Source organism: Nerophis lumbriciformis, linkage group LG19 (genome assembly GCF_033978685.3).
Source record: "Nerophis lumbriciformis linkage group LG19, RoL_Nlum_v2.1, whole genome shotgun sequence".
NCBI lineage: Eukaryota > Metazoa > Chordata > Actinopteri > Syngnathiformes > Syngnathidae > Nerophis > Nerophis lumbriciformis.
In genome coordinates this window covers 41,358,090-41,371,134 of record NC_084566.2, presented here as the reverse complement: position 1 = coordinate 41,371,134, position 13,045 = coordinate 41,358,090, and the positions used below count along the sequence as shown (strand labels likewise).

The 13,045-nt window shown below is 40.4% G+C and overlaps 1 protein-coding gene across 2 annotated transcripts in view; it reads left to right on the top strand.

Annotated features, from left to right (window-relative positions):
- The window catches only part of lpin2 (lipin 2), an 84,049-nt gene that overhangs the window by 45,762 nt on the left and 25,242 nt on the right, over positions 1–13,045 (top strand). For both annotated transcript variants that reach the window (XM_061978766.1, XM_061978765.2), the window contains exons 6-11: positions 3,216–3,342; positions 3,422–3,719; positions 3,786–3,885; positions 7,632–7,819; positions 9,542–9,635; positions 9,709–9,778. In XM_061978766.1, the coding sequence (XP_061834750.1) occupies positions 3,216–3,342; positions 3,422–3,719; positions 3,786–3,885; positions 7,632–7,819; positions 9,542–9,635; positions 9,709–9,778 (877 nt within the window). The remainder of the gene's footprint in view (positions 1–3,215; positions 3,343–3,421; positions 3,720–3,785; positions 3,886–7,631; positions 7,820–9,541; positions 9,636–9,708; positions 9,779–13,045) is intronic.

The window sequence follows — 13,045 nt, the reverse complement described above, 5'->3', positions numbered from 1 at the left end:
AGGTTGCTCCGATAGTGGCCTTCAACTCTTCTGCGTTTTTGGGTCTGGCATTCTGCATCTTCCTTTTCACAATACCCCACAGATTTTCTATGGGGCTAAGGTCAGGGGAGTTGGCGGGCCAATTTAGAACAGAAATACCATGGTCCGTAAACCAGGCACGGGTAGATTTTGCGCTGTGTGCAGGCGCCAAGTCCTGTTGGAACTTGAAATCTCCATCTCCATAGAGCAGGTCAGCAGCAGGAAGCATGAAGTGCTCTAAAACTTGCTGGTAGACGGCTGCGTTGACCCTGGATCTCAGGAAACAGAGTGGACCGACACCAGCAGATGACATGGCACCCCAAACCATCACCCAACCATGCAAATTTTGCATTTCCTTTGGAAATCGAGGTCCCAGAGTCTGGAGGAAGACAGGAGAGGCACAGGATCCACGTTGCCTGAAGTCTAGTGTAAAGTTTCCACCATCAGTGATGGTTTGGGGTGCCATGTCATCTGCTGGTGTAGGTCCACTCTGTTTCCTGAGATCCAGGGTCAACGCAGCCGTCTACCAGCAAGTTTTAGAGCACTTCATGCTTCCTGCTGCTGACCTGCTCTATGGAGATGGAGATTTCAAGTTCCAACAGGACTTGGCGCCTGCACACAGCGCAAAATCTACCCGTGCCTGGTTTACGGACCATGGTATTTCTGTTCTAAATTGGCCCGCCAACTCCCCTGACCTTAGCCCCATAGAAAATCTGTGGGGTATTGTGAAAAGGAAGATGCAGAATGCCAGACCCAAAAACGCAGAAGAGTTGAAGGCCACTATCAGAGCAACCTGGGCTCTCATAACACCTGAGCAGTGCCAGAAACTCATCGACTCCATGCCACGCCGCATTAACGCAGTAATTGAGGCAAAAGGAGCTCCAACCAAGTATTGAGTATTGTACATGCTCATATTTTTCATTTTCATACTTTTCAGTTGGCCAACATTTCTAAAAATCCCTTTTTTGTATTAGCCTTAAGTAATATTCTAATTTTGTGACACACGGAATTTTGGATTTTCATTTGTTGCCACTTCAAATCATCAAAATTAAATGAAATAAACATTTGAATGCATCAGTCTGTGTGCAATGAATAAATATAATGTACAAGTTACACCTTTTGAATGCAATTACTGAAATAAATCAAGTTTTTCAAAATATTCTAATTTACTGGCTTTTACCTGTATGTCCTAGTAACATTTTATTTGTATAAAATATACTGATGTTCAGGTGTCTCACTATTTTATGCTACTCGTACCGCAGTATGAGAATCAATGCTCTAAACCAGACCTGGGCAAATTAAGGCCCGTTAAGCTTTTCAATCTGGCCTGCCGGACATTCCCAAATAATTTTTTTAGATCTTTAAGATGGAAACTTTAGCTGCCATTATGATGTGCAGTGATGTGTTCTAATGACTAAGTCTTGAACTATACAAAGTATTTCAATGGTTGGAATCTGCGCTTTTGCATGATATACTAGTTACTATGGTAATCGAATTAGTTACTATGGTAATGTAAGTCACATCAGCTCAGACGAGGCACCAAGCAGTGTGGGTGGGGAGCGTTTCCACATGGTGTTTCCAGAGCGGCCAGCCTGAAATGTAGGTGTCAGGTACAGATGTGGAAGAAGATTTTTACAACAAAGTTCTAAAGCTTAGTGATATATCACATACATCAGATTGTAGGTGTTTTTTTTTTTTTTACCCTTCACGTTCCACGACCAGGACGAGTATGGGGTAACGGACTGTCTGATTGTGGCAGTTCGCTCCCTGTATGATCAGTGTCAGAGCTTGGTCCGCATTGCCGGCAGTAAGTCGGACACGTTTCCAGTGAGGGTTGGACTCCGCCAAGGCTGCCCTTTGTCACCGATTCTGTTCATAACCTTTATGGACAGAATTTCTTGGCGCAGTCAGGGCGTTGAGGGTATCTGGTTTGGTGGCTGCAGGATTAGGTCTCTGCTTTTTGCAGATGATGTGGTCCTGATGGCTTCATCTGGCCAAGATCTTCAGCTCTCACTGGATCGGTTCGCAGCCGAGTGTGAAGCGACTGGGATGGGAATCAGCACCTCCAAGTCCGAGTCCATGGTTCTCTCCCGGAAAAGGGTGGAGTGCCATCTCCGGGTTGGGGAGGAGATCTTGCCTCAAGTGGAGGAGTTCAAGTACCTCGGAGTCTTGTTCACGAGTGAGGGAAGAGTGGATCGTGAGATCGACAGGCGGATCGGTGCGGCGTCTTCAGTAATGCGGACGCTGTATCGATCCGTTGTGGTGAAGAAGGAGCTGAGCCGGAAGGCAAAGCTCTCGATTTACCGGTCGATCTACGTTCCCATCCTCACCTATGGTCATGAGCTTTGGGTCATGACCGAAAGGACAAGATCACGGGTACAAAGCACGGGTTTCCTCCGCCGAGTGGCGGGGCTCTCCCTTAGAGATAGGGTGAGAAGCTCTGTCATTCGGGGGGAGCTCAAAGTAAAGCCGCTGCTCCTCCACATGGAGAGGAGCCAGATGAGGTGGTTCGGGCATCTGGTCAGGATGCCACCCGAACGCCTCCCTAGGAAGGTGTTTCGGGCACGTCCGACCGGTAGGAGGCCACGGGGAAGACCCAGGACATGCTGGGAAGACTATGTCTCCCGGCTGGCCTAGGAACACCTCGGGATCCCCCGGGAGGAGCTGGACGAAGTGGCTGGGGAGAGGGAAGTCTGGGCTTCCCTGCTTAAGCTGCTGCCCCCGCGACCCGACCTCGGATAAGCGGAAGAAGATGGATGGATGGATGGACCCTTCACGTTCATATTTCGCTGTGTTAGTTGTATTTTTGTTGCGTTTCGCTTGATAGTAAAATATGTGGATGGAGAGGGGGTTTGACGTTCATATGTTCTCAATATTCAGTGTTTTATCCTTCATAGTTAATATTGTACATCCCACAGTCTTTATTTCCATGTAGATTCTGGGTGTCTCATTCAGTAAAAAAATTTAAAATTCCATTCCGTCTATCATAACGTTTTTAGCATTCAATCAGACATTATTGTGAGGTTTGTATTAGTGTTCCTAAAAATAGCCCCTCGAGTCAAAATAATTGCCCAGGCCTGCTCTAGACAATGTAAGGGTCCACCCATCAATTTCAATGTGTACTTTTTAATTGATGAGAAAAGGTAATTACTGCTAATAAACTGGTTTTAATGTAGTTATTTCTTTGTACTTTTTAGCCACAGCTTATCTCAGGCATTTTCGCCCAAGAGTGACTCAGAACTGGTGGTGAGACCCTCAGAGTCTTTGCTCAGAGCCGAGTCGCACATGCAGTGGACCTGGGGAGAGTTTCCAGAAACCACCAGGGTAAGAAAGCACCCTGCCAACATTCAAGATGACACTTCCAGGCTGGGCTTTTGAGTTGAAGTGTTTTTTTTTTGCTCAGGTCACAAAGAAGGACAAAGCAGAATTAATTAAAACGATGACCATCACCCCTTCAGAGAGCACCCACTTCCGTGTCATCCTCAGCTCAGAGGCCATGGAAAACGAGTGTGAGCTTAGCGGAAAAGAGGACACGTCCCCCTCTGTGTGCGCCATCGTCAAGCCAGAGCCCCGCTCCCCTACCACTACCGCCATGTGTGAGGGTCTCGTCACTCTCACAGAGCCTGTGGACGTCCTGCCATACAATGTGGTCACCTCCACTCCGTCCAGCCAGCAGAGTGACTCGCCCTCTAAAAAGAAAGGTACGCTCGGTCGATGTTAGCTGGAGCGCTCGTAAGATGCTGACTAATTTATCTTGTTCAACATAGGTGTCCCTAAGAGGAGCCACCATCAGGGCCCTGAGGACATCTACTTAGATGACCTGAAGGCACTTGAGCCCGACGTAGCTGCGAGATACTTTCCCAAAAGGTTAGATTGCTGTCAACACTTTGAAGTAGCATCATGTTACAGGTTAGGGCGCCATGTCGAGTTTGGTTAAACCCAACTGTTTGATCCGCTTTTCACCATCTGATAGATGCTTGATGGTTTGTTTCATTTGAACTCAAACGCTACACTGATCAAATACACAGGACAGCATAAAAATGCCACCAAAAAGCATGCAGGAATAGCAAATATTTAAGAGAAAAGTGCTGTCTGTCAGACTTGCTACCTCCCTGTGTGAATGTGTATGTATGTGTGCAAGCACAACAACCCTTTAAAGTGTATTTTAGAAGCTTTTTTTGAAGTAGATGTCTAAATTGTCAGGTTAAAACACTGATGACATCTATTAAACAGACAAGAAGCAAGGAATCATGCAGAGACAGAGTTAAATTTGGCTCAATGAGGAGAGACGTTTTTGGGCTGTACTCTAGTTACTAGAGATGTCCGATAATATCGGCCGAATAATTGCTTTAAAATGTAATATCGGAAATTATCGGTATCGTTTTTTTTATTATCGATATCAGTTTTTATTTTATTTTTTTAATTTTAATTTTTTTAAATCAAAATAAAAAACACAAGATACACATACAATTAGTGCACCAACCCAAAAAAAACTCCCTCCCCCATTTACACTCATTCACACAAAAGGGTTGTTTCTTTCTGGCATTAATATTGTGGTTCCTACATTATATATCAATATATATCAATACAGTCTGCAAGGGATACAGTCCATAAGCCAGCGTTTCTCAAAGTGTGGGGCGCGCCCCACTGGTGGGGAATAGAGACATGACAGGTGGGGCGCGAGGAACGGGAGGAAATTTCACTTAAAATTTTTTTTTAAAATTATTATATTCTTAGATTTTTTTTTTTACTATGCTTTCATTTTCTATACACACTGTAAATCACTTTGTGATTCTGTCTGTGAAATCCGCTATATAAATAAATGGAAATTACCGGTACTTAGTTTTACTGTAGGCTTTATATTTCTCGGTACGAGCGAAAGTTTGACAGACATAGCAACAGTAACTAATGGGGGCGGGGCTAAGCGGAACAAACTTTCGCGCGGATGGGTAGCAGGCTAATATGTGGATCACAATTACACAAATATATGCATTTGTGACTCGCACCTCAAAGGTCGTCGAGCCAGAGCCAGCGCCTGCAGAGAAACAAAAATCTGACGGGCACACACTGTGTCATTCACCGGGAAGCACTCGCGTCAAGGCAGCTCAGCCCCGAACTCAATGAGGTTTTAACAGATGTTGTGAGCGCGGTAAATTTGATCAAAACACGACCACTGAAAGCGCGACTGTTCTCTGCACTGTGTGAGGAAATGGGAGCTGATCATACAGCCGTGCTGTTTCACAGTGAAGCAAGGTGGCTCTCCTGGGGGAAAGTGCTGTCACTTGCCCTGTCTTGCCAAATGCATAGCTCCTCCTTTTTTTTTGCAAAGATTGCAAAGTGGCACTTTTATTGTATTTATTATTGAACTTGATGCAAGTTATTTGATTTATTATTGAACTTGATGCAAGTTATAACACTTTTGTTTTATTTATTATTGAACTTGATGCAAGTTATAACACTTGTTTTATTTATTATTGAACTTGATGCAAGTTATAACACTTTTTTTTATTTATTATTGAACTTGATGCAAGTTATAACACTTTTATTGATTTATTATTGAACTTGATGCAAGTTATAACACTTTTGTTTTATTTATTATTGAACTTGATGCAAGTTATAACACTTTTTTTGATTTATTATTGAACTTGATGCAAGTTATTTGATTTATTATTGAACTTGATGCAAGTTATAACACTTTTATTTGATTTATTATTGAACTTGATGCAAGTTATAACACTTTTTTTTATTATTATTGAACTTGATGCAAGTTATAACACTTGTTTTATTTATTATTAAACTTGATGCAAGTTATAACACTTTTTTTTATTTATTATTGAACTTGATGCAAGTTATTTGATTTATTATTGAACTTGATGCAAGTTATAACACTTTTTTTGATTTATTATTGAACGTGATGCAAGTTATAACACTTTTTGATTTATTATTGAACTTGATGCAAGTTATAACACTTTTTTTTATTTATTATTGAACTTGATGCAAGTTATAACACTTTTTTTTATTTATTATTGAACTTGATGCAAGTTATAACACTTTTATTTGATTTATTATTGAACGTGATGCAAGTTATAACACTTTTTTTGATTTATTATTGAACGTGATGCAAGTTATAACACTTTTTTTGATTTATTATTGAACTTGATGCAAGTTATAACAGTTTTTTTGATTTATTATTGAACGTGATGCAAGTTATAACACTTTTTTTGATTTATTATTGAACTTGATGCAAGTTATAACACTTTTGTTTTATTTATTATTGAACTTGATGGAAGTTATTTTATTTATTATTGAACTTGATGCAAGTTATACCACAGCTGCACAGTTATTTTATTTATTATTGAACTTAATGTTATTTTATGTTATTGAGTTCGAATGTATACAACTTGATGTTCAATAAATTTGAAAATGTTAAAGCTTGGCATTAGCGCTCTGTTGGGGTGATGGGGGCAGGTGGGGCTTGAAAACTCCCCCTTGTCCAAAGTGGGGGATGACAAAAAAAGTTTGAGAACCACTGCCGTAAGCACACATGATTGTGCGTGCTGCTGGTCCACTAATAGTACTAACCTTTAACAGTTAATTGTACTCATTTTCATTAATTACTAGATTCTATGTAACTGTTTTTATATTGTTTTTCTTTCTTTTTTTATTCAAGAAAATGTTTTTATTTTATTTTTTTAAAAAGGACCTTATCTTCACCATACCTGGTTGTCCAAATTAGGCATAATAATGTGTTAATTCCACGACTGTATATATCAGTATCGGTTGATATCGGTATCGGTAATTAAGAGTTGGACAATATCGGAATATCGGCTGTCGGCAAAAAAGCCATTATTGGACATCCCTACTAGTTACAGATCCAAACTACGCTCTAAAGTCCAGCCCACGTGCTCCAGTATTTATTTGGGAGGTCCCTGGTTACATCACTGAAGCTGCTGCTGATGGAGGTGGGGTAATTTCAGCAACCCCAGTTAGACACAATATATAATTGTTCATGAAATGCAAATGTGCTGACACTCGTGATATCGCCCTGTCTCTGCTCTGTCTGCGTCACGGCACTTGATGTTCTGGACACAAACAACACTGATATGAGATGATGTCCCTTTGCACAGATAGCAAAGTACAACTTCAGCACAATTGATAATAACTATAGCAACGGCCTTTAAGCATAAGAGTTGTGTGATAACTGACACATAATTATTCTAACATTTATGTCTAAATTGGTCCTAGTGTGTGAATGTGCGTGTGAATGTTGTCTCTGTGTTGGCCCTGTGATGAGGTGGCGACTTGTTCAAGGTGTACTCCGCCTTCCGCCCGAATGCAGCTGAGATAGGCTGCAGCACCCCTTGCGACCCCAAAAGGGACAGGCGGTAGACGATGGATGGATGGATGGATGTTGGTGAATATAACAAAATAAATCAACCTAGCACACCACATTTTTGTTTGATATATTTGAGTTACGTCATGAATATGTCACAAAAGCTGGCCGTCCTGACTGACAGAAATGCCATTGTGAATGCTCAGCGCACGGCGCCACAAAGGGTAAACGCAATCTCATTCTAGGCTCATTTGTTGCCGTCTGCTTTGTGCATCCGCAGTGAGGCCGAGGCGGCCGGTAAGCACTGGATGGACACAGAGATCCCGTCCGGTTCTCAGTCGCCGCAGTCGGTGGGAAGCGCTGCGGCAGACAGTGGGACTGAGTGTCTCTCGGACTCCGCCAGCGACCTCCCGGACGTAACTCTGTCGCTGTGTGGAGGCCTCACAGAGAACGCGGAAATCTCCAAAGGTACTCTTACAAAGACGGCCATTAAAGATATACAGGTAAAAGCCAGTAAATTAGAATATTTTGAAAAACTTGATTTATTTCAGTAATTGCATTCAAAAGGTGTAACTTGTACATTATATTTATTCATTGCACACAGACTGATGCATTCAAATGTTTATTTCATTTAATTTTGATGATTTGAAGTGGCAACAAATGAAAATCCAAAATTCCGTGTGTCACAAAATTAGAATATTACTTAAGGCTAATACAAAAAAGGGATTTTTAGAAATGTTGGCCAACTGAAAAGTATGAAAATGAAAAATATGAGCATGTACAATACTCAATACTTGGTTGGAGCTCCTTTTGCCTCAATTACTGCGTTAATGCGGCGTGGCATGGAGTCGATGAGTTTCTGGCACTGCTCAGGTGTTATGAGAGCCCAGGTTGCTCTGATAGTGGCCTTCAACTCTTCTGCGTTTTTGGGTCTGGCATTCTGCATCTTCCTTTTCACAATACCCCACAGATTTTCTATGGGGCTAAGGTCAGGGGAGTTGGCGGGCCAATTTAGAACAGAAATACCATGGTCCGTAAACCAGGCACGGGTAGATTTTGCGCTGTGTGCAGGCGCCAAGTCCTGTTGGAACTTGAAATCTCCATCTCCATAGAGCAGGTCAGCAGCAGGAAGCATGAAGTGCTCTAAAACTTGCTGGTAGACGGCTGCGTTGACCCTGGATCTCAGGAAACAGAGTGGACCGACACCAGCAGATGACATGGCACCCCAAACCATCACTGATGGTGGAAACTTTACACTAGACTTCAGGCAACGTGGATCCTGTGCCTCTCCTGTCTTCCTCCAGACTCTGGGACCTCGATTTCCAAAGGAAATGCAAAATTTGCTTTCGTCAGAAAACATGACTTTGGACCACTCAGCAGCAGTCCAGCTGGTGTCGGTCCACTCTGTTTCCTGAGATCCAGGGTCAACGCAGCCGTCTACCAGCAAGTTTTAGAGCACTTCATGCTTCCTGCTGCTGACCTGCTCTATGGAGATGGAGATTTCAAGTTCCAACAGGACTTGGCGCCTGCACACAGCGCAAAATCTACCCGTGCCTGGTTTACGGACCATGGTATTTCTGTTCTAAATTGGCCCGCCAACTCCCCTGACCTTAGCCCCATAGACAATCTGTGGGGTATTGTGAAAAGGAAGATGCAGAATGCCAGACCCAAAAACGCAGAAGAGTTGAAGGCCACTATCAGAGCAACCTGGGCTCTCATAACACCTGAGCAGTGCCAGAAACTCATCGACTCCATGCCACGCCGCATTAACGCAGTAATTGAGGCAAAAGGAGCTCCAACCAAGTATTGAGTATTGTACATGCTCATATTTTTCATTTTCATACTTTTCAGTTGGCCAACATTTCTAAAAATCCCTTTTTTGTATTAGCCTTAAGTAATATTCTAATTTTGTGACACACGGAATTTTGGATTTTCATTTGTTGCCACTTCAAATCATCAAAATTAAATGAAATAAACATTTGAATGCATCAGTCTGTGTGCAATGAATAAATATAATGTACAAGTTACACCTTTTGAATGCAATTACTGAAATAAATCAAGTTTTTCAAAATATTCTAATTTACTGGCTTTTACTTGTATATCCTGAAGTACACGTTACTGAAAACGCATTTTAGAACTTTTGTTTCCTCTACTCTTCCTTTAAGGTTGTTTTTTTTTTTTTTTTTGCAGAAAAGTTTATGGAGCATATCATTACCTACAATGAATTTGCTGAAAATCCTGCAATTATAGATAACCCCAACCTTGTTGTAAAGATAGGAAATAGGTAAGCATTTAAAAGAACTAACTTTGATACGCACAACAATTTATATGGTTGTCAACTCTTTTTGTGCACACAGATATTATAACTGGACTCTCGCTGCTCCCTTGATTCTGAGTCTACAAGCATTCCAGAAGAATTTACCAAAGGTAATTTAAATGTACTGTATATAATAATGGTAATCCCACATCTATTTTAAACATGCTTAGCAGAGTTACCATGAAGCAAGCCACGTCTTTTACTGCGGCACAATTCAATTGATTTATTTATTTCACAGATGTTTAACAATCTAAGCAACATCATGTGTAGTGTTTTGATATTGGCAGAATACAATAAGAAAAAATAATGAATATAGAAGTAAAAATAGAGAGCTGCACAAATAAGTGAATAAGTAATATTTTCATTGAATAACAAGGCATACAAGAATAATAACTACATAAAGTAAAAAACTGACACCAGACTATAGGATAACTCAAACTGATGACATTGTAGGTGAATCTAGGGTAAACTATGTCAAAACTTGGTCTTGGGTGTTTGCTTTTCCGGGATGCAACGGAAAGTTGGCACGGGCGAGACGGGAATTAAGGTACCGGTACATGATTTATTTAATATATCAAAAAAAACGAAAAAGCGCGCACAGTGGCGGAGAATAAACTATGAAGCCAAAAGACTATAGCAAAAAAGTACAAATGAAAAGCACGCACAGTGGCGGAAACTATGAACAATTAAACAAAACATAAACTGTGGCTTGATAAACAAAAACTTACTTGGCATGGAACCGGCATAAAAAAAGATTAGCAAGGATCATAAGGGTGTGCAGAAGCATATATGGGGTGAGGTCGTCAGGACGAACAACAGAAAATGAATGAACTTAAATACTATGGACATGATTAGTGAAAGCAGGTGCGTGACTCAAAACGTGAAACAGGTGCGTGACGTGACAGGTGAAAACTAATGGTTGCTATGGTGACCAGACAAGGGAGTGAAAAGATAGAAACTAAACAAAACATGACTTAAAACAAAACATGATAATACAGACATGACAAACTAATTAATGAATTAATGCAGGAGTAAAATATATTAGACACTGTGGTTTATAATAAACAATTCAGCATTCAGGAATACATTATATTGTGCTAATTATACTGTGCTATTCATTAAATAAAAAATGATGGAATTAAAAAATAAATCATATCAGACACTATGGTATTCATTAATTAATGTATGATGGAATTCAGGAACAAATGTCAGACACTGTGGTACTCATTAAATAATGAGATAAAATAATTACTTCAAGAATACATAACAGATTGTGTTAGTCATGAAATACAGAATCCTGAAATAAATTAAATAGAACCCTGTGGTACTCATAAAATAATAAATTCAGGAAAACTGCAGTTTTAATGTCCCTTCCCACATCGCGCTTCAAATATTGTGGAATTGTTTTTTTGTAAAACATATTGTGAAAAAATGTTGGCTTAATTTGAGCATGTTCAAGCATAAACATTAGCTAATTAAACGAAAAATATTATTACTAAAGTAGAATTGACCAAAAGAGGAATCCAAACCAATTAGAGCACGCTGTTCAGTATCATAGCCCCTGATTGGCTCAGCCTCAGGCAGCATTGCTATATTGAATTAAAAGAGTGAAAAGGTGACTGAAAGGGGGTGGTTATTTCATATCTACCGGGCTCTCGTAAAGTTCAAAAACGTATTTAAAAGGTTGCAGACACGTTTTATTTTATGCTCTAGCTATTGAAATATTCGATTGATTCCCACTTTGCGGGAGTTCCTTTATCGCAATCAGGCCCGGAACCAACAAACAGTGATAAACGAGGGACAATAATTACAATTATTCAATAATAAAATAATTCATTTAGTAATAAATCATATCCGACACTGTGGTTCTCATTAGTTTATAAGATAAGATAATTAATTCAGGGATAAATGATATCAGACACTGTAATAATTGTTGAATAATAAGACACAAATAAATCCTATCAGATCTTCCATGTACCTGGAGAACATGCTATGCTTGTTTCTTTAAACATGTCAGTATGTTGTATGAGCTTCTTGCTTAAAGGGGCCCTAATATGATGGTTTTTCTACTTCTAAAACACTACCTTGTGGTTTCCATAATATGTAATGGTAGTTCTTTGGTCCAAATGTTGTATAGATGATGTCTTTAAGCAGCTTTCTGTCCGTCTTTTGAGGATGCGCTGTTTTGTGGGCGGTCTTATTTACATGGCTCCACTTCGACTGAGTCTTCTCCCCGTCATCCATGTAGTGGTTTTTACCCCTTCCATAGCGAGTCTACTGAGATATAAGTTAGAACCATATGCTGCTTCGAATTAGAAATGGCAATAGTGGAGGATGCAGGTGCATGTACGAGCCAGTCTGCCCCACAACACGAGGATAGACAAAAAGAAGGAGCATAATATTGTAAGAGTCCAGTCCATAGTGGATCTAACATAATAGTGTGAGAGTCCAGTCCATAGTGGATCTAACATAATAGTGAGAGTCTAGTCCATAGTGGATCTAACATAATAGTGTGAGAGTCCAGTCCATAGTGGATCTAACATAATAGTGAGAGTCCAGTCCATAGTGGATCTAACATAATAGTGAGAGTCCAGTCCATAGTGGATCTAACATAATAGTGAGAGTCTAGTCCATAGTGGATCTAACATAATAGTGAGAGTCCAGTCCATAGTGGATCTAACATAATAGTGAGAGTCCAGTCCATAGTGGATCTAACATAATAGTGAGAGTCCAGTCCATAGTGGATCTAACATAATAGTGAGAGTCCAGTCCATAGTGGATCTAACATAATAGTGAGAGTCCAGTCCATAGTGGATCTAACATAATAGTGTGAGAGTCCAGTCCATAGTGGATCTAACATAATAGTGTGAGAGTCCAGTCCATAGTGGATCTAACATAATAGTGAGAGTCCAGTCCATAGTGGATCTAACATAATAGTGTGAGAGTCCAGTCCATAGTGGATCTAACATAATAGTGAGAGTCCAGTCCATAGTGGATCTAACATAATAGTGAGAGTCTAGTCCATAGTGGATCTAACATAATAGTGAGAGTCCAGTCCATAGTGGATCTAACATAATAGTGTGAGAGTCCAGTCCATAGTGGATCTAACATAATAGTGAGAGTCCAGTCCATAGATCTAACATAATAGTGTGAGAGTCCAGTCCATAGTGGATCTAACATAATAGTGTGAGAGTCCAGTCCATAGTGGATCTAACATAATAGTGACAGTCCAGTCCATAGTGGATCTAACATAATAGTGAGAGTCCAGTCCATAGTGGATCTAACATAATAGTGAGAGTCCAGTCCATAGTGGATCTAACATAATAGTGAGAGTCCAGTCCATAGTGGATCTAACATAATAGTGAGAGTCCAGTCCA